Source organism: Castor canadensis, chromosome 12 (assembly GCF_047511655.1).
Source record: "Castor canadensis chromosome 12, mCasCan1.hap1v2, whole genome shotgun sequence".
NCBI lineage: Eukaryota > Metazoa > Chordata > Mammalia > Rodentia > Castoridae > Castor > Castor canadensis.
The window spans coordinates 40,588,150-40,614,488 of NC_133397.1; the positions used below are offsets into that span (position 1 = coordinate 40,588,150).

Here is a 26,339-nt window from a genome sequence, read left to right on the forward strand (position 1 = left end):
AATCTTAATGGAAATAAAAGTAATTTGGACAAGAAACACTGAAAAGATACACACTGTTAGTGCAACTCTCCACCATCCTTCTCTTTCAAAAGATGAATGCTTCTGGACTGGTTTCTATTAACAAATACAAAATATGCTTATTCATTTGAAAGGCAATCCTTTAAAATTAAATATCTTAAAGAAATTATACTTGTACCAAAACAACGAGCTATCATTAAAATAAAAGCTACATAATGATCAATTTTGCCCATAAATATTTCCTTAAATTTCTTTTTTATAATCTTAAATGTTTTTAAAAATCTAAATTCCCTTTGGTGCTGGCAGAGTGGCTCAAGTGGTAGAGTACATGCCTATCAAGTGTGAGGTCCTGAGTTCAAACTCCAGTATCACTAAAAAAAAAAAAAATATATATATATATACACACACATATATATATATACACACACATATATAAATATATGTGTGTATAATATATACATATCTACAAATTCCCTTTGGTGAAATTAGAGTAACAAATACCCTCGTCTCACAGAGATGTTGTGAGGATATTAGACATAACAAAATTTGATGTTCTTAGGAAGAAAAGAATTGAGCTTGGGCCGCAACTCCTTCACTTAGCAGCTAAGTGCTTTGGGCAAGTTGCTCACAGGGATATAAAAAGAAGGTAGTACCAGAGTTGGCATAATGGTAAAGTATCATTGTATTCACACTATGGTTGGATGCAGTGGTTCATACCTGCATGCCAGCTACTCAGGAGAGGGAGATTGGGAGGATAGCACTTCAAGACCAGCCTGGGCAAAAAGTTTGCCAGACCGTGTCTCAACAGAGAAGTGGGGTGTGGTGGTATGCATCTGTAATCCCACCTATGTGGGAAACGTAGGTAGAAGATCACATTATAGGCTGAGCCCAGAGGAAACGTGTAAGACTCTTATCTGAAAACTATCTAGCAAAAGGGCTGGGGGAGTACCTGCCTAGCAAGTGTGAGGCTCTTTTTTCAACCCCTAGTACTCCCCCAAAAAGAGAAAAGAATCACACCCACATTGGGTGTGGTTGTAACCCAGCACGCAGGAGGCTGAGGCAGGATAGTGAGTTCAAGGCCAACCTAGGTCGTTATATAGTGAGACCCTGTCTAAAAAAAAAAAAAAAAAACCAAAAGCCTTGCACTCCTGAATATGATCAAAGTACACTATATGTATGTATGAAAATGCCATTTTGTGTCATTTACACTAATTAAAAAAGACTTAGGGCTGATGGAGTCCTGAGTGGTAGAGAACCTGCCTAGCAAGCGCAAGGCCCTGAGTTCAAATTCTAATACCCGCCCCCCCAAAAAGACTTGTACCCATAACCAATGCTTAGTAAGTGGTAGCTTTTAACACTCATCTGCCAAGGTAAGACGCAGATGGTTTTGCTATTTCTCAGTTTCCAGGAAAGCTCTCATCTTCCATAGTAAGTAATTTACAACTCAGTTATTACTATTACATTTGTTTCAGCCCCTGTCCACAGAACAGAGCTGTTTGGTTTTTTCCTTTTGTACTGTTTCTAGTAGGGAAAAAACATTAACATACTTCCATTTTATAATGCTTTTGTCATTATTATGAAACATGAGTTAGGAAGAATGCATTAAAAGTAATAATCTAGTCTGTTAAAAAAACCTGATACAATTATTCCTTCCTGATTCATAACTGGAATCCACTATTCAACTGGACTTTAACTATGAAATACGTCCATTTTTCTTAAAAATGGCTTCATGCATACTGCTCAGTCCAAATTTCTTCTCCTACATTCCTATGTGAGATTTATGCTGCATCGTCTGGGGCAGGGTTTATAGTCTCAGAAAGATGACATTGTTGGGCAAGTCAAGTCAGGTGACCCACCTCCTAAGTGAGGGGGGAGATGGGCGGGAGAGCAGGGAGAGGTCAGCACAACAAAAAGTCAAGCCAGGTAACCGGCTGCGGTGGCCCAAGGCACCACCTGCCACTGAAATTCACTTTAAAGGGGAAAGATAAAACTACACATCCTTCACCCCAAGACTTTATGAACTAACCCAAGGAAATTCTTGGGTCACTACTACAGTAGTAGTGCTTGGGAATGGCGCCTCGGGCACGGTGGGAGAGGAAAGGGGAAGAAATGTCATCGTCCACTGAAGCAGTAAGAACACAAGGGATGAAGTCGAGAAGGGAGGCAGCAAGGCGAAAGGGAATACATTGCAGATCAAATAGGAAGAAGGAGCTGCAGTGTGGACAAGGGCGGGAGAGGGCCTCCTGAAGCGGCAGCCAAGGGCTCCAGGGCTGGGTGACAGCGGCCGCTAAGGGCAGGGCCTGGCGGCCGGGGGACGGCCGTACCGGGATCCCGATGAGCGAGTCTCCAAGCCCCAGATCGTCTCTTAGAACTGCGGAGGTGATGGAGATGACTGGCTGCTCCATGGCGGCCTGCCCCGTCCCGGGCCTGGCTGGCGTCAGGTTGCTAGGAGGCGAGGACGGCGCAGGCGTCCCAGTGAACTGGCGTGCGCAGAGGCCGCGGGTTCGTCTCCCCGGCGCGGACCCGCAGCGAGACCGTTCCACTCACGCAAGTGTGCTCAAGTCTGGAGGGCCCGAATCAAGGCGGGCAGGTCAGGGCTTGAGCGAACCCCCGATCTCCATCAGCCCTCCCCAGTCACCCGAACCCCGCAGCCCGGGCTGGGAGACTGCTTAGTTGGCATACTTGGCGTTAAGGCAGAAGTCTGCAGTGGAGCCCACGTTCTGCCAGGGTTTTTAAGCTCCTCCCAACATGAGCACTAGCCAGCTGGTTTCACGAGCTGTGCACCCCTTTCCTTCTCACTTGGGCCTCTCTGGGTTGGAGCTGCTTCTCAACCCGAATCATTCTCTTTAAAAAACAGCACTTAACTCACAGCAAAGCAGGTATGAGTCCCACCTGATGCGTGAGGCCAAGGTATCCAATGTAGTGTAGTTGATTGGGCAGCACAGACACTGCACAGCCAGAATTCAAACCCAGATCCGACTCCAGAGCCCCAGTGCCCTCTATACATCAATAAGTTTCGGCCCTCTTCACAAACTTCCAAAGGTAACATAGTCACACATTGTGACTATGACTGTGACCCCAGCATTTAGGAGGGTGAGGCAGAATAGAGTTCCAAGGCAGTCTGGGCAGCAAAACAAGACCTGTCTCAAGACAACACAAAATGTGCATTTATAAACTTGTCAAGGATCCAACTGCCAAACCCAATGGGAGATTTTCAGCTTTTATCAAAGATAGTCTTCATTTCTTATTGCTACATTGGTTACTCCCCCTCATTCTTGAGTCCCTTTCCTCTCCCTTGTCTGGCAGGATTTGAACAGGAGCTGCACTTGCTATGATTTATTCTGTGCTTGTTTCCTTGCCTAAAAAGGGGAAAATGAAGAAGTGCCTATCCACATGGGGTTATTGTGGTTATGTTAGTAACCATGTCTGGCATAATGCATTCAGTAAGTGTTATCTTTAGGACAAAAAACAGAAATTACAACCCAAGCCCTCACCTCTGCTCCATTAGAAGCTCACTCTTCACACTCTTCACACCTTCCTTCTGCAGGAAATGCTGTTCCTTTCTTTGACCACTTGCCAAAGGAAGAGTCAACTCCTGAGTAGTCCTCAAAGACCTAATACATCTGTTCCAAAGAACCAGGTGCCCATCTTTATTAGATTCATTTAGATAAATCATTTCTCCCAATTTTAAACATATCCAAATAATTGATTGGTATTTAATTCTGAGTCCCTTGAACATAAGAGGGACTAAAGTATTTTTTGAGTAAATGACCAGTTTCCCTGTTTGTGAATAAAGCCAGAGAATGGACTACAGCAGTGCTCTCAAAACATCTGGTGATCTTGTTAAAATGCAAATTGACTCCAACTCCAGGGCAGGGCCTAGGATTCTGCATTTCTAATAAGCTCCCAGGTTAACTCTGTGGGGTAGCTTTTTTGAGGAACAAGGGACTAGAGGATTTCATCTAATTTCTCTTAAAATACTGGGACCTTAAATTCATTTTTAAAAAGGACCAGGCACCAAGTTTAAAAGGACTTGAATGGGGGCAGGGGGGAGAAATGACCCAAACAATGTATGCACATGTGAATAAATGAATTAAAAAAAACCCTACACATATATTTTTTTCTTTTAAAGGATTTGAAATTAAATGGCTAAGAGGAAAATTAACACAAGTCCTCACAAATATGGATTAATCAAATCCATCCCAGTATCTCATTTCACTTTCTCATTTTGGCTGAGCCTGTAAAACTGGCTCAGCAGACTAGGGACTGGGACCCTAGAGACTAAAATATGAAAGGTACAGAGAGATCCAGAAACCCATACAAGGTGTGAAAGCAAAGGGAACAGCTAGATGAGAAAATAGTTTATCTCCAACATAGAAACAGCATGGGTGAACTTCAAGGACTTTACCTATAAAATAGATTAAGCATGTAGGATAAACAAAATGTCCTCTTAAGAAAACATTGCCAGGGCTGAAGGTATGGCTCAAGTGACAAGAGTGCCTAAGGAGCCTAAGGAGTATGAGGCTTTGAGTTCAAACCCCAGTAATGCCAAAAACAAAACAAAACAAAACATTGTCATGTACAGTATCACTTACTTTTAGGGCAACCTAATGCTTTTAAGGGAAGAGGATTTTCTCCTTTGAGAACTCAAGACTATAGTAACTAGAGCCATTAAGTGCCTCTGCTATTCATCAGATCTTTAAAATTTTTTCTTCTCTTGAAAATTTTCAGGAAAATTACACCTGAGGATAATCAACTCAAATAGTGATGGTTTAGTGGTAGAATTATCTGACAGCGAACATGCTACAGAAACAGTAACTGCCATGAGTGTGCTAATATAAAACTAATAACATGGTTAAGACTTAAAGGTGTTATTTTGAAATTATAGTCCTGGATTCAGGTATGACTGTTACAGAAAATAGTACAAATGAGCTTTGAACACAGATCATAGTCAGTTAAATAACTGATACTTTTTCTATAGTATAAATCAAGATAACGCCTACTTGTGACACTCATAAAACCACCAATATGACATACAAGTGGGCTGGGGATGTAGTTCAGTAAAAGAGCACTTGCCTAGCATGTCCAAGGTCCTGGATTTGATCCTTTGTCACTGAAGGGGGAAAAAAAAAAAAAAAAAGACACCAGATTCCAAAACATGTTTTGCCCTTCCTTGTTACTCATATCTTGGTATTGACTTTTATGAACCTCAAACTGCTGAAACATCAAGATTAACTGCCCAGGTTGTGGGGCAGTGGCTCACGCCTGTAATCAGGCAGAGATCAGGTTTGAGGTTTGAGGCCAGCCTGTGTAAAATAACCAGAGCAAAATGGACTGGTGGTGTGGCTCAAGTGGTAGGACATTTGCTTTGCAAACAGAGTTCAAATCTCATTCTACCAAAAAAAAAAGAAATTAACTACTCAATTTTTTCATCTCATAGGATCTTAACTGATGTTAACAGTATAGTAATTGAGCACTTACTGCAAAATGCCAAGGATTATGCTGTTCTAAGCTCCATTTCATGAATATTTTACAAAGTATGATGTTAGAAACCAGATGAGCAAATTACAATTGTTTTATAGGTAAGACAACTCAAGCTTGGGTATCAGGCCTCTTCAAGATCACACAGAGCCGATTTAAACATTGCTGCAGTAAAACTTGAAAGCCCAGGTTTTACACCCTGGAGAAAATGCCTCTGCCAGAAATATGAATTCTTACTCCACCAGATACCTTGTTTGAATTGCCCTTTAAAAGCCTTAGCACATTTAACAAAGGGGGCTTCATTAGAGTGATCATCCCAACAATTTAGATAAAAGGCTGGGAATGCAGCTCAGTGCGGTGGTAGAGCTCGTCTTTCATGTATAAGACCTGGTTTGGGCCCCCAAAACTGCAAAAAAAAAAAAAATCTATTTAGTTGATCACCTGCCCAATAAATGGTAACATTTCTGTTAGGATTAGCAATGACTGACTGTCAATTTCCTTGTTCTAAAAAGATGGGACAGTAACCTGCCAAATAATGAATTGCCTCCTGGGGAAATTCAAAACCTTGTGGACTGTTGTAGTAAGTAGGTAACAACCATACATAAAAGTTTTAGTCTTTGCTTTAGCTTGCTTTCATTAAGTATTTAAAAGGTATAGTTAAAACAACACAAAAACCCTGATAACCACATTTTTCAGTAGTTTAAATTATAGAGAAAGCAACTGGTAGAAGCAAAAATTAAGATAAGTCTTCTTACTCACTGCCAACGTGATCCTAAAGCACCTACCTGTACTTGATTACCTGCAAGTGTCTTAGTTGAATTAAAAAGCACACTGACTGCAAAGTTAGGAAACAGAGGTAAAACCAGACAGAGTAACCCTCCCCAAATAGTGATTTTTAACAATTGAAAAATCACTGTGTGGCTGAAGTCATCATGGACAAACATAATATATATTTTAAAAGGCGGGAAACACTAAACACCTACTATGTCAATTCCTATACAGTTATGTGGATTAAACTAAGGAGAAACCAATTCCACATACTGTTCTTCAGTTAATTAAATGACTCAGATTCAGAGCAACGGTTGGGTAAATTGTAATTTTTTTATTGGAAAACAAATATACAACTTGGAATGGATTTGAGGCAAATTGTGCCAGAAGCAGATTTTAAGTGGCTAAAACAAAGTTTAAAAAGCAAGTAACAATAAAAGAAAATGTTTCTGGTACAAGACCAGTAGTACAAAAAAATAGTGTACGAGTACCTGGATAATACACCCGTTTTGCAATAGTGCAACTTTTAAGTACATATTGTTGACTGTCCATAGTCCACGCAGAGTTACAACTCCACACTTCAACAACAACATGCTGACAGTTCCTAAAAGAAAACTACTTAAAAAAAGGCATAACCCAGATGGTTCCCTCATTTGACCAACTCCATCTAAGTTTAGATGTGCAGAAGGGCTTAGATATATCCAGAGTAAGCCACATGCAACATGTTACTTGATCAATTTTCTAAAATAAGGTTTCAGGACAATGACAGTAAGATAAGGGAAGAAAACATGGAGGAATGAAGTCCTAATTACTATACATGCATATTTTTTTGACAGTAGGGGAAACCTTTTACAGATAAGTTACAAACAAAGAAAAGGCAAATAAACAATTTTGTACAAGAAATTTAACACATTCTGTACAATGTCTTCACTTTGCTGTCATCATTTGTACAAACTCTGAAAAATAAGAAACACAAAAAGTTGAGTCAATGGCATAGGGGACAAAGCCAATCATATTTACTCAATCATTGGGCAGTCTCTTTATTTCCTTTTCTTTCCTCAGAATTATAGTTAAGACTGGAATGTCATAAACTTCAATTATTCAGAATTATTAATGCATAAGCAAAATTAATGCTTTAAAGATTAGCTATTATAAAAAGAAACATTCTTGGTTCTTAGTTTAGACTTGAATTTTAAGTCTGCTGGGTCACTCATCAATATTGTAAGCTTCAGTACAATGGATTATGCTTAATTTTTACACTGTTAAATTTTATGCTACTACTAAATTAAAATGGTTACATCATGAAAAATACAAGTGAAAAAACCGTAAGGCAAAAGTTTCACTGGAAACCTTTTCAATTTCTGAAGACCTTGCTTCCTGCAATGGCTACCCCAAAGCTTACACTCACATGATGCTTTTGAAGCATATATAAACAGTTTCAGATTAAAGCTAAATAGAGGGAAAAAGAGAATCCACTTAAGAAGTCTCTTTTTAGGGAATTCAGACTTTTGAAGCTTTCCAAATTGTTCCACAATCCTTATACAAAAACTGTACAGTGCTTCTCAAATTTTAATGTGTCTTATTAAAATGCAATTCTAGACATAGGGATGGTTCTGACAGTAAAAGTTCCAACACTGCCTAGTCTGAAGACAATACTCTGAATAGCAAAATGTCAGTAAGTATTTACCATGTTAGCATCCTAATTTGGAACAAAAATGGCCACTAATTTTCACCCATGAGATACTGAATAAGTACTTTTAACTTTAAAATCAAAGCATAAAATGAAGTGGTGAAATATTTACCTTCATAGTTTACTTGACCATCACCATCAATATCTGCTTCCCTGATCATTTCATCAACCTCTTCATCTGTTAACTTCTCTCCAAGGTTTGTCATCACATGGCGAAGCTCTGCTGCACTAATATAGCCATTGCCATCCTACAGAAAAATGTAGTATAATGTCTGATTAAAATTGAGAGGTCCAATGGAACTAATGAGTTTAACTAAACTTCACATTAGGGAAAAAGCATATACTTAAGAAATCCATTCAAGCTGAAACAAATCTATAAATAGGTGATCTATAAATTAAATGTCACTAAGCAGGATGTCCTATATTGGACCCAATATTCCCTTGTTCCAAATTCACATTGTTTCTCTTTTGCCAGAATAATCATGTTATTAGGAAATCTAAGTAGATACTGAATTCTATTTTTGGGGGGGCGGGGTTGGCACTGAGGTTTAAACTCAGGGCTTTGCTAAGCAGGTGATCTACCTCTTTCTTGAGTCACGCCTCCAACTCTTTTTTGCTCTGCTTATTTTGGCAATAGGGTCATGTTTTGTTTTTTTTTTCCCAGGCCAGCCTGGACTGCAAACCTACTATTTTAGGCCTCCCACTGCAGCTGGGACAACAGGTGCATGCACCATGCCGAGCTTTTCATCTTTGAGATGGTGCCTCACAAACTTTTTGGCCCTGGATGGCCTGGAATCACAATCCTCCTCACCCCAGCCTCCCAGTGGCATGGGATGACAGGTGCAGGCCACAGTGCCCAGCTACTGGTTGAAATTGGGTCTGTCAAACTTTTTGCCCAGGCTGGTCTCAAACTGATATCCTCCCAATCTCAGTGTCCCAAATAGTGACACTGAATTCTTAAGAAAGCGTTTACTTGATAATTATGTTGACAAATCATCAGAAGCACAAATCTTCAAAAAATAAAGGGTCTTGGCAGCTTTACATCGTCTTCAAATTAAACTTACACTTACCTTATCAAACACACGGAATGCTTCTCTAATTTCTTCTTCGCTGTCTGTGTCTTTCATTTTTCTTGCCATCATTGTCAGAAATTCAGGGAAGTCAATTGTGCCATTCCCTGAAATGGTTTGTTTAGTTGAAACATTAAATAGACTGTAAATACATTATTTTTCAAACCCTCCCAACTCCCCACAAATTAAAGACTTACCATCAGCATCTACTTCATTAATCATGTCCTGTAACTCTGCTTCTGTGGGATTCTGCCCAAGAGACCTCATTACAGTTCCCAATTCCTTTGTTGTTATAGTTCCATCACCATCCTTGTCAAATAGTGAAAAAGCCTCTTTGAATTCTGTTTGAAAGACAACAATCCAAATACAAGGTTAGCAATAAAAACTCTGAAACAAAATATACTAATTAACTCTTAAGGAAGCAAAGATAACACATGGAGATAGCAAATTAGGTTGGGAAGCCTTATGATAATATTTCAAACACATGGCCAATGATACCTGCGTATGTTCATATTGAGCCCCAGGGAGGTTTTGCATATTTAAGCCATAATCTGGACCAGATAAAAGTACTATGTTGTATAGTTAGCTTCAAAGGTTAAAACTATGTCTAAATCAGCTACTACTAAATTAAAAACAAAAGCCTTAAATTTCAGAATATGCAATAGTCTGGTTTCCTTTTCTAGAAGGTGGAATGGACTGTCACCAAATAATCAATTATGAAGTTAAAAGGGCTGATCAAGATATAAATGCCCTGCTTCAGCTAAGTGCTATATTACTGAGAACAAGGAAAATTTAGACTTTTTTGGGGTGGGGTGTGGGGGGGGTGGTATTGGAGGTTGCTCAGGGCCTTGTTTTTGCTAGGTAAGCAAGCCATCACCTGGGTCATTCCACCAACCGTTTTTGCTTGGTTATTTTTGAATAGGGTCTCGCTTTATGGACTGTGATCCTCCTATTTGTACTTTCCCATGGAAATGGGATGACAGGTGCAATGTGGGTAGCTGGGATGACAGGAGCAGCAATCAAGTCCAGCCACTGGTTGAGATGGGATCTTGCAAACTTTCTGCCCTGGGTGGCCTCAAACTGTGATCCTCTTAATCCTCTGTCACCTGAGTAGCTAGGATTACAGGCTTCAGCACCACAGTAGGCCTAGACTTTTCTTATAATAGAGTGAAATATATTATTCCTTCAGATCTTTAAGATTTTCTTGTAAACAAAAAAGTGTCTTGAAGTAAGTTCCTTCTAATATATGAGACTATCTCGACAGCTGATGGCATTGGAGCAACACTCCATATTACCTGGCTTCACCATTTATTTGCAGCTAGAGAAACTAAATTATTCAATTTTGTATTACAAGATCATATCAATGAGTTAATAACAAAGCTAATACTTTACGAGTAAGATTATCAGACCCTATCAGCAAACAAATACAAAAGCAATTCCAAAGTTCATGGGGTCATTAAACTTTCCTAATGTGTCTACATATTAAAAAATGTGTATCTGACATGTTTAAGAAATGGGGTACCTTTGCTAACAGCCCAAGGTCATTTATTCCTGATCTATCTAGCCTTGTTCCAATTTACATGCCTTCCAGTTCCATTTCATATTATCTCTTCTCTGGACTCAAACTACTCCTCTTGCCCATGTAAGTACCTTCATGTCTTTAGGCTTAGCACTCAAATTCAAACCTCAGTTGTATTTTCTTAAAGTGCTTGCCATTATCCAGCCCCAAATTTTAGAAGACACCACTACTTATATCCATTTCCTATTAATCTATTATTAAAATTACAGTTCCAATTCATCAACTGAAAATGCTTAGTATACCAAAGACTACTTAGCTGTCCAATCCATCAAGTATATTTAATTATGTAAGGCCATATGGCACAGAAACTAAAAGCAGGCTTTGGAACTTGACTTCCTGGGTTAAAACAGCTTTATTACTTACTACAATTAAAAAAAAAAAAAAAGGCAAAGGACTAAATCTCTTTAGCCTCAACTTCATTTTTTGGGGGGCGGGGGGTGAGACTGGGATTTAAACTCAGGGCTTCAAGCTCTATCACTTGAACCACATGCCAGCAACCCTTTTTTGGGTTTTTTTTTTTCCCAGATCTCCATCCTATCTATGCCTCTCTGGTAGCTAGGCTCACAGTCCAATGTCATCACACTGTGCTTACTGAGATGGAACCTCACTAACTTTTTGCCCAGACCAGCCACCTGCCAAGTAGCTGGGATAACAAGGCATGAGCATGGAGCTTAGGCTCAAGAATTAAGCCTAGAATTATTAAGAATATGTGCAGAGCACTTAGAAGTATGCATGACAAATAAATACTTAATGTCCCGAAAAAGATCTGATTTTTCTTGCAGCAAAACCACAATGAAAAAAAAAAATAAAATTCTCTTGGCTCTCACAACAGCACTTTGATTCTCTTCCCACCTTATACTGTCAAAGGTCTTGCTCTCATCTGTCTTCACAGGTAGACTGATCAATTTTATCCACTTTCTTTCTCTCTGTGGCCATTTAATCTATTTACAACAAGACTTAAGTCTACTCACCTCTCTTATCAATACTTGACTGCCTACAAGACTTCTCCCCTGGCTGACCTCAAGCAAGCACCTAATAAATCATTTCCATACACCTCAAAAACTCTAGGGACACAAGCAAAAAACAACAAAAAAAAACCCCCAAAAAACAAAGAGCCACTTTAACATCCCCTTCCTCAAATCTGTAACAAGTTGTGATGAATTCTACCCATTTAAAAGTACTGCCACATTCTTCTTCCACCTCTACAACCAGTATTTCATTTCAAGGTCTCATCATCTTTTGCCTGGACTATTTTAACTGCCTTCTAACTAGATTTTTTCTTTAAAATTACCCACAACTGCCTGGGTCCTATTACCTTTTGTTACTTTCTCCTTCTTAAAATATTGATTGCTTAATTTTATTTAGATTAGGTATCACTGACTGTTTATAGCACCTTGTTTATATTCAATAGTACATACATTGTTTCTCTCCATCTAAATATTACTTATTTCCAGAGGAACGCAGCTCCTATCACAATCTTAGTATCACACCAACAATTGATTATGAAAATAGCATTATAGTATAAACCTAGGTCAATCTAATGACAAAAACAGATCAGGGAGTTCACGGGCATACAGCAGGATGCCTCTATTTTGCCATTTCTTAAGTTCTAAGTGCTTAAAAAAAAAAAGATGCACAAATTGTCTACAAACACATCGATTACTGGAATTTAGATATACAGCACAGCCTGTTAAAAGTTATAAAGAAAAGTATTTAGACTTTTGTGTTTGTTCACATGAGCACCTGCTATTGGCATCTTTTAACACCAGCAAGTGCATAAACTCCCAATGTTTTAAGTAGCAGTGATCATTCTATTATATAATTAACTAAAAGCTGAAAGATGTTTCAGTTTATATATGTGTGCTCTAAATTTCAAAAGAAGTTTTAAAATCTAATAAAAGTTTAAAATGTTAGTTGAAGTAAGTGAAAAGCAGGGGGAAAAAAATCCACTAACCATGTGTGATGACACCTGCCTGCAATCCCAGTATTCAGGAAGCCAGGCTAGGGTACACAGCAAGACCCTGCCTCAAACGAACAAAAACCTGCATCACCCATGCTTATACCTACTATTTACCTCACGCATGCAAGAAAGGAACAAATCACAACCATTTTTTTAAAGGTCAGTTTATTCCAAATTCCTACCCGTGTTAACACTAAAGACACCTGTTAAAATCTCCTAGCTATACCTAAATTGAAATTTTCAGAAAAGTCAAACTCATTCCAAGTGTATTTGTTCATTCAGCAAGCCCAGACCCTTCCCTAAAGAAAAAATGGAACCAGGGGTGTGGCTCAAGTGCCATAATGCCTGCCTACAGGCAGAGTTCTAAACCCAGTCCCACCAATAATATATATATTAGCTAGAAGCTAGGTATGGTGGCGCATTGCCTGCAGTCCCAGCACTTGGGGGTGGAGACCACTAGGGCTGGGGGTATGGTTCAAGCCAGAGAGCACCTTCCTAGCAAGTGCAAGGCCCTGAATTCAATCCCCAGTACTGTCAAAAACAACAAAGTAAGTTCCACACCAGCCTGGGGGTACATTGGGAAACTATCCCTCCCAAAAAAATTTGCCTTCACCTCAAAAATAGACACTGAAATACACCAAATGTGGGAGGAAGAGACTTAGGTAGGTGGTAGAGGAACTGACAGGACAGTGGTGTTCTGCAACATTTTTTTGGTGCTACACATCTTTGAAAATGAAATTTATCCATTCAAAAAATACTCAACTCTTAAAATCTGGCAGGCACTGGGACTCAAGAGGGAATTAAAGGAGGCTGGGCATGGTAGCTCACACCTATAATTCCAGGCACTGGGGGAGGGAGGGGGATCAGGAGGATTGAGGTTTTGAGGACAGCCTGGACAAAAAGTTAGCAAGACTCCACCTCAACAAACAAGCCAGGAGTGGTGGTGCACACCTGCCATCCTATGAGAAGTGCAGACTAAGGATGGCCTGAGCAAAAAGCACAAGACCTAATCTGAAAAATCACCTAAAAGCAAAAGGGGCTGGAGGTATGGTTCAAGTGGTAGAGTGCTTGCCTAACAAGCCCAAGCCCTGAGTTCAAATCCCAGTACCCCTACCAAAGGAATACAAAGTTCACTGACCACACACATGGCTTTATTTCAGCAGCATAAGTTTTGGCTCTTCTATTCTAAAAGTTCATGAAAACCTATAGTTCAGAGAATGTACTTAAATTTGTAGTTTAAGGAAAGGAAAGACAGGGAAAGAAACTTAACAGATTTTTCTCTATTCCTACGGGAAAGCTAATCTTATGATGGAAGTCAATGAAAAGGCAGACCTATCTTCCTTTTTGACAGGGTCTCACTATGTAGTCCATGCTGGTCTCAAACTCTCCATCCTCCTGCTTCAACCTCAGAGTGCTGGGATTACAGACACCAACTACCAAACCCAGTCAAAATTGATCTTAAAGACAATGCTATGATGAATTACAAATATTCTTTATAAAAATGCTAGTAGTTGGCTGGCAGAGTGGCTCAAGTGACAGAGTGCATGCCTAGCAAGCATGAGTCCCTGAGTTCAAACCCCAGTACCACCAAAAAGAAGATCCTCTTATAATCAATATAAGCTTTTTAAAAGTTGTATTTAGGAGAACATTAATGCACATTAGGTATGTGACAGACACACTCTAAGATAAATCTGCTATGGTTATGTATAGGAGGAACTGGAAATACTGAGAAATGAAACGCAGAGAGATCAGAGATTAGGACTAGAAATATTAGTCTAAACTATACATTTAAAATGGTGTAACTAGGGCTAGGGTGTGTGGCTCAGTTGGTAGAGAACTTGCCTAGTATATGTGAGGCCCTAGATTCAATACTCATCATCTCAATAAAAATTTATTTTCAAAGCTTTGCTTGACTGCTTCAATGCATTCAATACATGTAACTTACCAACCCCAAAAAGAAAATTCCAGGTTTTAAGTCAAATTGCACATTAAGTAGTAGAACTAAAATTTACTTAAATTTGGTCCTTAATAGCTTTCTACTTTATACAGTCATCAAGTAATATTTGTAATGGATATTTGAGACTAGATTTATGATAGCCTTTAAGTTTCTGTATTTTTATAGGAGAGTGGCAGATTTGTTTTAAATGGGCCATTCAGTTGAATTCCAACTGGGCTTAAAAAAAAAAATGCTTGAATCAGGCCCTATGGCTCAAATTTGTCATTCTAACTACTTGGTAGTTAGAGATGAGAATCTCAGTTTAAGACCACTTGAAGCAAAAAGTTAGCAAGACCCCATTTCAATGGCTGGGTGTGGTGGTACTTGCCTGTCATCCTAACTACATGGAGAAACACAAACCGGAAGATCGCAGGTCTAGGCAGAAATAACCAATCCAAAAAGGGATTACCTTTTTGGAGTATCTTAAGTGGTAGTATATCCACCTAGTAAGCATGAGACCCTGAGTTCAAAGCCAGCACCCTCTCCCCTCCAAAAGGCTTGAGTAGCCAAGCGTGGTGGTGCCTGCCTATTTCCAGTAACCCCAGCATTTGAGGAGGGGAAGTACGGTTGCACATTCTGAAGCTGGCCTGAGCTATATAGAGAGCCTGTCTGAAAACACCAAAGGTTGGGGATATAGTTCAGAGGAAGAGTGCTTGCCTAGCACAAGGCCCTGGGTTCAAGCCCCAGTAGAACAAAACAAAACAAACACATGAATGCCTTTGAGCACTTATCAAACATCTTGCTCCTGGGAAAACTGTGGCAGCTAAACTGCTCGGTGTTTGTCTCAATAAGTATAATTGAGGCCAGGCTTGGTAGCACATGTCAATAATCCCAGCACTCACGATAAGGCAGGAGGAGGTAGAGCTGAAGGAAGGAAAAAAGGAAACCCCCCCAAAACCTGGCAGGTTTTCCCAGCATTTTCACATTAAACAGCCCACTTCAAAGTATTAGAATAGAACCAAAGTACTAATGCTTACGTACTATAGCATATGACAACAGGTTTCACGTAATTATTTCATGTATTTCAAAAAGCTTCATTTCAATAGCTATCACCACTTTTTAAAAATTCAATTACTACAGTGACATTTATACATTTGTTATATTCTTCTCTAGAGAAATGGTTATTCCCCACACGATCCCAAAGTCTGAACTTTCTTATCCGAAATGCTTGGTACCACTGGGGGTGTGGCTCAACTGCCTGAATAGAAACCACAGGGCCCTGAGTTCAAACCCCAGTACTGTCAATGTATATGTGTATACATGTATGTGTAAAGTAGTCATATGAAATGCTTGGAACCAGGAATGTTTTGCATATGCATAATGAGATTTATTTTTGGAATGGGACCCAAGTCTAAACATGAAATCCAAGTATATTTCATATATACCTTATACACATAACTGGAAGGTAACTTTCTGATTTGATATGCTCAACCTGCACATGCAGTTCTAAGATTAAAATACTAGCTAATTTAAACCATCTAATTTTCTGATTCTATGCTTCAAGTTACCTTAATTACTTTTCTTATGGAGACTGGTTTGGAGCTGTAATGTTAATTAGCCCATAATTTATGTTTTCTAGCATGGTAGTCTTCAAAAAACAAAACAAAGACCCCCATCAGGCTCCTGAGTATATGCAGGTAGATAAAAGACATGTCTTTAATTAAGTTAGCACCACACGTCTTTCACAGCAAGTTTATGTTCTAACTTGCCAAAGCAGATTGAACTACTATATTAAATACACTAATTTGTTACCATCTATGACCTACAAAGTCAGTTATTTCATACAAGTATCTTATTTTGACTTTGGCTATTCCATTTGTAATAAAATCCAATGGGTACAATCTAGCAGAGTATTTCTCACCTGCAATCTGCTCTTCAGTCAGTTGGTCAGCCTACAAAGAGATCAAAAAGGTAGGTTAATGACTTTGAACTGTTACAGAAACAAATTTAAAGTATTTCAAGGTTCATAGTATACTATGAACTATAAATGAGTTCCATTTAGTTCAATATTCCCTAGGAACAGCAATAAACAGGTGGGCAGAAAATGCATACATCTGGTTTACCTTCACAGCTAAGCAGTCCTGACTCCAAGTTACAGATATGCAAATATTCAAGAATACTTCAAAAGTATACTTTCAAAAATCTAAATATTAGACAAATGAAAATAAGCAAGTCTGGCATACTAGAAAGTTTAACTGGAGTTGTTATTCTTCTAAAGCAATAGAATCCATAAAAACTTTTGAAGTTCAGGATACTTAAATTTAAACTAACTTACAGCAGATACAAAAACCATTTTTATTAGAAATTACCACTGAATGAAAGCCAGTATTTTAAGAATCCCCAAACTAAAAACTATTTCCATAATGGTTAAATACACCATTCTTACATGAAAGGAAGGGAGGGAGCAACCTCCAACTTTTACTACTTCTCACCTGGCAGGCAAGCACAAAGAATCCAGGGTTCTGAACATCTAAACAACAGTATTCACCAAATGTTACATCCAGCCATCCATTTTCTTTTGATTTTTGAAATTCCTAAACTAAGCCTAAGGTCTGTGATGGTTCTACAACATAGAGGATAGTTACTTGGTTTTGTTTTACAAAAATTTTTTTCAGGCTCAGGTTAAATCTAGGCAGGTCAAGGTAAGGCAGACAAAATTAACTAAAAGAGCCAGGATTAAGCACTGAAGTGTCGGGGGTTCCCAATACCTAAGTTTTAAACTCAGAGCACTGTTAATATTTAAAAACATTTGCAAAATATCCAGGTTTCTTATTATTCTTGTAGCCCGCATCTCTGGATGTTTCACTGCTTATTAGTACAGACACCTGTGATACAACTGCTACTGTAGTACTGAGAGGCACTGCCAAGATACAGCCTACCAACATGGAGTCACATGTGCCATAATTAATCCATTCACTTGAGAGAAGGAAAATAAACACTGCCTAGTCTCATTCTTTACTAAATGAACATAAACCCAACGATGGATAACACCTTAATGGGAAATGGTATCACATTTTCTTAAGAGCACAGGATGAAGAAATTTAAAAAGGAACCCAGAAAGAAGTTTTTTTCTCTGTTCAACAATTCCAATTTGAGCTGGGCATGGCAGGAGGACTGTGAGTTCAAAGCCAGCCTAGGCTACACAAGGTTAGACCTTGTCTCAAATAACCACATCTGACTTGATTTGTCTCTCTCTGTCTCTTTTTAGTGGTACTGGGGGGTTTGAATTCAGGGCCTCACACTTACAAAGCAGGCATTCCACCACTTAAGACACTACACCAGCCCTCGTGTCTCTTTTTTTAAAAAAAAAGCCATGGAGTTGGTAACTTAAAACTAAAGTGCCAGTAATTAATATTATACAGTAATTCAAAATGCACAAGTTCTAAGATAAAAATGTTTTAACTCCTATCAAAAAGTATTTGGAGGAAAAGCAAACATGGTCCCCTCCACCACCTTAAGAGTAAGACTTAGACTCCAGTAAATCCTCTGAGTTTACTTGGTTATAATAGAAGCTATAGAGAAATTTCTTCTAGCTGATGGAGTGGCTCAAGCGGTAGAGCACCTGCTTGCAAACCCCAGTACCACCACTGCCAAAAAAACCAGATTTACTTCTAGTTGAACTGCTTATGCAGGACTCCAATCACTTCTGAGGGAACAGCACTGTGGGGCGGGGGAGAAGCCTGGTATTCTGAGTCATATTGGGCTGGTATCCCAGCTCTGCCACCAACAGCTGTGTGACCTTGGACATATTACTCAACCTTTCATATTCAACCTCAACTGTAACTCACTACCAACAATACTTACCTTGCAAGGATTACTAAGTGGTTAAGTGAGAAGCTAGTTAAGTAACAATTTATATAAATAAAGGCCCTGCAATGTTAAGTATCAACCCGACTAGCCCAATTTTCACATAGCAGATAAATATGCAAAGAATTCTGAAGCCCTTCCCAGCAAACTCTCCAAGTTAACGTTAGCTGGAGAAAACTTACTTGCACAAATTGAAACCACAAGGTGCAACGTAGGAACGGATGAGGCAGTTCAAGTGAAATCAGTTTAAAATGTTAAGCTCCATGGGTGACAGGCCCTGTCGAATGTGTAAAAGCTGAGGTTTATTCTCTCAATGTTTGGGGGGAAGATCTGGGGAAGACTCATGTACATGAAAGATGAGAAGGCCTCATGAAGAAACAATGTTAGCTGTAAATAAACTTTGCAATTGTCCAATTTTGCTTGTAAAGTCAAAAATTAAAGACCCACACTACCTGGTATCTGTAGGCAAATGCAATCTTAAGAGCACAAAAATGAACTTCAAAGAATGAACTGAGCACACAGGAGGCTCAATTTCTCACATAATCTCAAAGTTCTCAATTTTGCTTGAAAGACTGAGAATTTTTTTTTTTTTACTACTTACCCAAGTTAAAGGTCTTATTAAACTTTAGCAACATTCAGATTAAAACCTAAAAGCAAGAACATATGGACTAATGCTAACATTAACTTTCCCAACCACAAGCAAATACATTTGATTCTTCCTTTTGTCTATGGAGAGTGCCATTTTATTAGTTAGAAGAACCAGAATTCTACTTTTGGGAAAACACAAGCTCATTAACATGTGTTTATCTCAGTGAAGTAAAGACTAATTCTCCAGAGACATAACTAGTTCTTACTCCCTTACTTCTGCACCTATTGATATAATTCTTCTGACTGCTCTTGCCACTCCAGAGAAAGCTTCCAGACATTAGTATACTCTCAGGTTCCACCCCAACCTACTGAACTAGAATCTGCATCTTGGGGAACCACTGGTGATCTGTAAACACTAAACTACACTATGGGAGTAGCCTGAAGTGAATGCACTATATACATATTAAACATTTTAAAAACAGGTATGAATACTTTCAGAGCTTGTAAGGTGAAAGTGGTCTCAAAAAGCCTGGAGTTCTTATCCGAATAAATGTATGAGTCCATAGGCTTGAAAGGGAAGAAAAACTGCCACCCTTGCATTCCTAGCTGTTCATTCCCCCAAAATGCTTAAGAGACAGCAAAGGTTGTATTTATCAATTTCTTCCTACAATTATAGAAGCCAGGATCATCTTTTACCTGTATCAAAAGCAGTCTAAATTATTTCAGCCAAATAAAAAGGTATCTTAATTCTGACAGCACTTGTCATATAACATCTTGAATGAAAAGAAACCACTAGAACAAAATGACTTCATAAAAATCAGGACCTTTTCTGAATGCCTAAATTCTAGCTGAAGCTAGAACTTTCTGCATGGGTAATAGAGCCAAAGCCAATTTCTTTGATTTTCTGAATCTAATACAAACAGATCTTGCAACTTAATGGGATTATTTAAACTAAAGTGACAAAATTTTCTATCTCTTCACAACTTTTACTTATCATCATGGCCTCAAGTCTTCTTGAAGCAATCCTCTTTCAATGAACATTAATTCAAGAGCTTAACAAGTGACCACTATATACTTCCATACCAAATACAATTTTTACTCTTTAACTTAAAAGTTCTGTAATCACTAAGTTACAAGAGGGCAATTTTTAAACTAATTTATTAGTTAATGAAATCGTTAAATGTAACAAAAACCCCTAAAAGTATCAATGATACAATCGGTAATTATTAGGTTACGAGAGGGCAATTTTTAAACTCATTTATTAATGTTATTAAATTTAACAAAAAACGCTCAATGCATCAATGATACAAACAGTAACTACAAAAGCTTACCTATTATGGATATGGTTGCAACTACAAAAACATTTAGAGAGAACTATACATTAAAATTTAAAACCTTACCTTTCCTTTTAAAAATGTTTTCAAAAATTTACTACACAATTTGGAATGCTGATTACATGCCTGTAACGTACATCCCGTTTTGCTTTAAAGAGAGCAAATTCAGCCAGCAAATTCATATTCAGAATAATTTAAAATGTTAAGAGGAAAAGAATCTAAACTTAAGTGGACTCCAGTTTTATCCAAGGTGAACTCTCCCCGGACTCATACAGGCTGGAGGTTTCAGTTGGCAAGGATCCCCACAACTCCTGTTGAAGATGTCACCTTGTCTCCTGGACACACCCATCGCCGTAACCACTTGGCAGAAGGAACCACAAATTAACTATCGCAATTTATCTCCATCATTAATTTTTTTTAAACAGGGAAAAAAAGAGGAGCTCCAATCCTCGGTGACAGAAAAATGCTTTCTGTAATTCCCTGCTCCCCCATGTATTCTTACCACTACAGTACCTGACAGCCACTATTTTATAAATGAATTGTACTTTAAGTTCAGCTGGCAACTTCTACACGGAAATACCAGTCATTTTCCAGGAACGTTGTGTGTGGTGGTGGTTCTTTAACATGTGGAGTGCACGTGAGCGCAAGAACACGATAGTGGGCTCTCCTTTCAAAGGCCCCCACCCAAGTGTTCCAAGAAAACCTGGGGAAAATGACTTCCCCCCCGAGACGGTTTTGGCTCCCTTGTGACGAGGAAATGCCTTTCAGACCCTAGCTGGAGCCGATTGCTTTCCCTTACAAGATGTGTGTATTTCGAGGATGCGCCAGACATCAGGCATAAAAGCTCACTTGGATTAATGCCATTAAAAAAATTTTTTTTTAAATATCCAGCCTGGCCCCAGACGCAGTAGCATGATCGGGCGGGGGGGGGGTGGAGAGAATGTGGCCGCCCGAGGCCCCCTCCCCCGCCCGTCCCGCAACGCAGCCAGCCGCGGAAGCCTCCGCAGTCCTGCAGGTGCCAGCGCCAGCAGCTGGGGCGCGAGCGGAGCGGGGCGGCGTCTCCCGGCCCCGCGCTGCGCCCGCCCGCCCCGCCCCCACCGGCCGCTCCCTGTGCCGCGCGGGCTCGGCCCACACAGCGCGCCGCCCGCTCGCGCGCCCCCCAGACCCCGGCACGCGGGGGATGCGGGCTAACGGCGGCGGCGGCGGCGCTAGCCCCGGGCCCCGCGCGCTCCTCCTCTCCCCCCTTCTCCTAACCGCCCCCCCCCCGCCCCCCGCCGCCACAGCGCTTGGCGGCCGAGCGACACAAAGGCGCTTCCTGGCGCCCGCACTAACCGGCCGTTGAGGATTTGAATCCGACCCCCAGGTTGAAATTCTGAACAGCCCGACCCAAGGCGCTCTGCGGGGTCCCTCTCCCCTCTCTAGCCGACTGCCCCGCACCCCAGATGCGTCCCCCCCATCCGAGTCCCCGAGGAGCTACACGGCCTTGGGGGATGTGCACCCCGTCCCCTCACTCACTAGAGGAAGCCCCTCGAGGGGGATGGGGGAGCACCTGCGACATAATCATCCCGGTTGGGGGGGGCTCCCGGCCTCTTTTGCGCCATCCCTATGGCGAAGACTACTTCTTGAGAGTGTAAAAGAGGCGAGTTCCCTTTTTTTAATCAATTCGCTTCAGCATCTTCCCCCCACAGGCCAAGCGCCGGCAGCTAAGCGACGCACTCACCATGCTGCAAGCGCTACCGGTTTCCGAGACGCGATCACACAACCACTCAGCTCTCCCGCTCCACTCGGACTAATTCTCCTCCTCCGCCCCCAGCGCCTCATAAACACCTCCCTCCGCTAGATCCCTCCGCCGCATGCCAGATAACGGAACAGCGCAAACGAGTCCCGGCCAGCCCCCTCCCCTCAAAGTCTCCTCGAGACCTCTTTATCCACAGTCACTTGGTCGACCAGGCAAGAGATAGGGGGAGTGGGGGACCAGATGACGTAAGTGTGTTTCATTCCCCTGCGAGCCGTTAAAAGGCCGGTGGAGTCGAGCCTTCGGGGCGCTACTTTGCGGCGCGGAGGAGCATGGTGGTGGCAAGCACACCGCGATGGTCATTGAGCCGGCCTCTGATTGGCTGGTTCGTACCTGCAATGCGTCACTCGAGCTCGCAGCCGCCGCCGCCGGGACGCGGTGCGGCTTCTGCCGTTGCTGCACGGGCCGGGCCGCGCTGTCCTGGCAACTGCGCCAGGAGGCAGAGTTGCTTGCTTTGCGCTTGGCTGGAGAACCTTCCTCCTCCACCCACCGTTCCCCGCCACACTCACACAAACCCTTTCCCGCCCCTCATTGAGGCGTAGATGAAAACACCTAAAGCCAATACAAAAATGAACCTGAAAGACCCCCAATAAACACGTAGCCCGCGCTCGACTCTCAGCCTAGTTTCTGCCTCGTGGAGGCCGCTCATTTTCCATCTGACTTCTTTACACACCCATGGAAATCTGGGTAAGGGCAAATGCAGCTGCTCAACTGACAGGCTAATCTGAAAGGGGCATCCGTTTATACTTCCCCTTTGCTTTCCTTGCCAGCAAGAATGCATCAGAGGGCGGGGGAGCCAGAACCCACAGTATCGGAGATTCTTTAGGATTGGTCTCCCCAAAGAGCCTCTTGATATTGGGAGCCCAATATGGACAACCAGGAAAGGGTGCTGGAAGTTCAAGGGGGAACTACGGTTTAATGCTGAAAATACAGTTCCTCCAGAAAGTGGATGATGGTTCAATGCAGAGCCCAGAAAGAATCTTTAGGTCATATCAAGGCCTGAGCGAACTTCCCAGTAAAAAAACACAGGCATATGGGCTCTTGAAACCTTGAAACTTGAACAGCATTTTTAGCAAGCCAAGATAAATTTCACCCATTGAAAAAAAAAAGCTTTCTTCGGAACATTTTCCTGCCCAGCAGCACCATTTTTGATGCTAACAGCTTTCTGTACCCACTTGGAAGGCTTCAGTGGAATTTAACTTTTTTTTAGCCAAATTGGACATTTTCTCACACCATCAAAAGTATTTTCTTTGCTAGTCCAGAGATAGGTTCTATTTCAATCATGCAAACCAGGCATTTAGCGCTCTTCTAATTAACATTGGCAACCCTGTGACTTTCAGATGAATGACCTGGTCAATGAAAAAATCAGATCTCTGTGTTTTTATTGCCCTTGCTAATGCAGTGATGTAATCATGGTATGTGTGTATGGGGGGGGGGGATTTAATTAACCTTATCCTACAAATGTATAAATACCATTAAGTCAGAATGTTACTTAAAAGTGGGCACCTCTGTTTCAGAATCTGAGGCCACCATTCCATTACTGTGCATTCTGGTGGCTTCCAAATCTTTCCAAGGTATGCCTCACAAATGTATCCATGATTCCTCCTCAGATCCTCAAATAGAAGACACATCAGTGATCTCTTCTTTCAACTGAATCACTAAAAATATTCTCTCTTTACACAGCCCCCATTATCATGCACTGATTTTACATATGAAATTTTTAATGATGGGAAATTGAATGACAAAATGAATAATCACCTCCTCTAGAAAATGAATTTTTTAAAGGATTGACGCATAACACATAAGTGTGAGCTTAAGTCTAACGTACAGGAATGTGCACAGATAAATATGTTACATCCAGGAGCTTTTTAAGTAAATATTTGAGGATAGAATATGTTTTTTTAACAGAAGAGACAGAAAGGTTCTTCCAAGTTTTATTATTTTGGTAAGGGCTCTCTTGCAGAACCTTCTTTCTGACCTCTCAAGAAGAGAAAGAAAGTGAGAGAAAAGTCAAGAGTTGTATTTAAAGTCATTGTGGTTTATGTGTATTTGAGACTGTTCCAAGTCAATTTATTTATAGAGCATTTGTCTTCCCCAACATGACATAGAGTGCTGCCTGACTTTGGCAAATGCCAGCTGAGAAGCAAAGTTGGTAATGACCATGTCAGGGCCCAGAAGGTGTCATTCTACATGCTCCTCTCCCCCCCCCACACATACAAAAGGGTGAGTTCTTACAGTTCTCCTACCTTTGCCATCTTGGGAAAATGAGAATGCACTTCCTCATTTGCTGAACAGAGATAACACAAGTCCTGTCTTTTAACAACTTCCTTCTCATAGCTTCCCTCCACCAGCCAGTTGTGCCAATGAACAAGGGCAGAGGGATAATCATGATGGCATTCTTGGTTGTAGGGCCTACAGTTTTCTCAGTAGGTGAAAAAATTAAGCCCTGAATGTTCTAAAACATTGGTCATATGTAATGAATTAACTTGTATTCCATGAATCTAGACTGTGTACTAGTTACATATCAACATTGAGTATATTTTGAAAATAGAACTGAAATCATTTTTTTCTGTGATTTAGATACCAAGTCCTGGTTGAAAGAATTGTTATTCTTCCTTCAAGATTATAAGGCAAAACAGAACTTGGATAATGTGTTAGTCAGCTTTCTGTCACTGTGGTAAAATAGCTGAGAAAAACAAGAGGAGGAAAAATTTATTTGGGCTCACTATTTCTGTGGTTTCAGACCATGAGCGTTTGGCTCTGTTGTTTCTGGACCTGTGGTGAGGCAGAACATCATGGTGGGGAGTGGAAGGTGGAGCAAAGCTGCTCACTTCATGGAAGCCAGGAAGCAAAGACAGAGAGCTGGCTTTTATAACAAAGCCCCTCACCCAAAATCCATTAATCTACAATTCAATCACTTTCCAAATGCCCCACCCCTAAACACTGCTGCACTGGGGACCAAGCCTTCAACACATGAACTTTTAAGGGTCATTTGAGATCCAAACCATAACAGATGGGAATCCAGCCAGATCATCTTTGTCCATTGCATTCCCAGCTCCATGAAGGTTGGAAGAGCATAGAAAAGAACAGAATCCTCCAGACATCTTGAAGGGGCTTATGCTCATATGAAAATAGGAAAAACTGAGAGTCTTCAGCTTTGATATTGATATACTGCTATTCATTTATTTGCTCACCAAAAAAGTTGAGATGTCAGTTTAGAGTGACCAGCCACCTGGGTTGCCTAGGAAGAGTTTCCTGGGATGTTGTACTTTCAGTGTTAAAATCAGATTGTTCCAGGAAAATCAGGGTGCTTGGTTACCCCAGAAACCATGACCACTCATTCAATAAGTACCAGTAAATACAATGTGCTGTGACAAAAGTGAACACAGGAGACCATGGAAACACATGGAGGGCAACCTAATGAGTAAGGGGAAGACTTCCTAAAGAATGTGACTCATAGTATCTTAGTCTGTTTTCTTGGATGTAACAAGTGCCTGAGATTAGTTTAGAAGGAAGAAAAGTTTACTTAGCTCATGGTCCTGATACCAGGAGCATGACTCCTACATTCAGCTTGATATCTGGTAAGGGCCTTCTTGCTACATAATAAAGTGCCAGAAGGCTTCACTGTGAGACAGAGCAAGCATGCTAGCTTGGGTCTCTCTTCCTCTTCTTATAAAGCCACTAATGCCATCATGGGGCCACTCTATGATCTGTTTTAATACTGATTTCTTCCCAAAGTCCCTATCTCCAAATACCACTAACATAAACTTGGAGATTAACTTTTAGGGGACACATTCAAATCACAGCTTCTAGGAATTTGGCTTCAAGAAGTTAAGAACCAAGGCAACTAACCACTAGATAAAGCTAAAAATTTGTGCTTTCACTCTCTGAATGATTTCATAGCAAAGAGGTTATTGATACTTTTGGTATATTGTTAGCAGGATAGAAGACAACATAGAGGTATGAATGTTTGCAATTACCTCAAATTTTAGCTTCATTTCTTTGATATTAGCTTGCTTTTTGAGTATCATTTGGATGGTTTGCAGGTAACATTTGGTATGTCCATTCTTAAGGCTGAGAAGTTGGCAGTGTTGGGGATCTCTTTTTCTTCCTCATCATTGTTTTCCTTTCTTATATAACTAGCCAGAATTTCTAGGCTCTGCTCATAGAACTTGGAATAAATCATTGTCAGCTTTGAGCAATTTAAAAATGTTCTAAATGAACTACATTATAAGGAAGAAAAATTTATTTAG

General features: G+C 40.5%; 2 protein-coding genes across 4 annotated transcripts in view; both read right to left on the minus strand.

Moving 5' to 3' along the window:
- Positions 1 to 6,467, minus strand: part of Stpg4 (sperm-tail PG-rich repeat containing 4) — a 37,437-nt gene extending 30,970 nt beyond the window's left edge. Inside the window, exons 1-2 of the mRNA XM_074049014.1 lie at positions 2,343 to 6,467; positions 55 to 114 (exon numbers count right to left, since the gene is read on the minus strand). Coding sequence (XP_073905115.1) covers positions 55 to 114; positions 2,343 to 2,423 — 141 coding nt within the window. The 5' untranslated portion in view covers positions 2,424 to 6,467. The remainder of the gene's footprint in view (positions 1 to 54; positions 115 to 2,342) is intronic.
- Positions 6,468 to 6,581: 114 nt separating this feature from the next.
- Positions 6,582 to 24,356, minus strand: Calm2 (calmodulin 2). Of its 3 annotated transcripts, none has more exons than XM_074049634.1 (6): positions 24,333 to 24,356; positions 16,424 to 16,454; positions 9,225 to 9,368; positions 9,028 to 9,134; positions 8,070 to 8,205; positions 6,582 to 7,223 (listed from the first exon to the last, which is right to left on the minus strand). In XM_074049634.1, exons 1-6 carry the CDS (start codon positions 24,339 to 24,341, stop codon positions 7,195 to 7,197), a joined length of 456 nt encoding a protein of 151 aa, XP_073905735.1. In that variant the 5' UTR covers positions 24,342 to 24,356; the 3' UTR covers positions 6,582 to 7,194. The 3 variants fall into 3 exon arrangements, with proteins under 3 accessions (XP_073905735.1, XP_073905734.1, XP_020034875.1); XM_074049633.1 differs by lacking the exon at positions 24,333 to 24,356 and adding an exon at positions 22,212 to 22,347; XM_020179286.2 differs by lacking the exon at positions 24,333 to 24,356 and adding an exon at positions 22,012 to 22,117.
- Positions 24,357 to 26,339: the final 1,983 nt, after the last annotated feature.

What these genes read in the sequence shown, in the direction of transcription:
- Calm2 (XM_074049633.1), bottom strand. Translation starts at nt 22,289, where the DNA reads ATGAAACACACTTACGTCATCTGGTCCCCCACTCCCCCTATCTCTTGC. An exon ending in AAGTGACTGTGGATAAAGAG is followed by an intron (nt 16,455 to 22,211) that starts GTCTCGAGGAGA and finishes ATCTCTTTGTAG; the next exon opens with GCTGACCAACTGACTGAAGA. An exon ending in CATTCCGTGTGTTTGATAAG is followed by an intron (nt 8,206 to 9,027) that starts GTAAGTGTAAGT and finishes ATTTTTCTGTAG; the next exon opens with GATGGCAATGGCTATATTAG.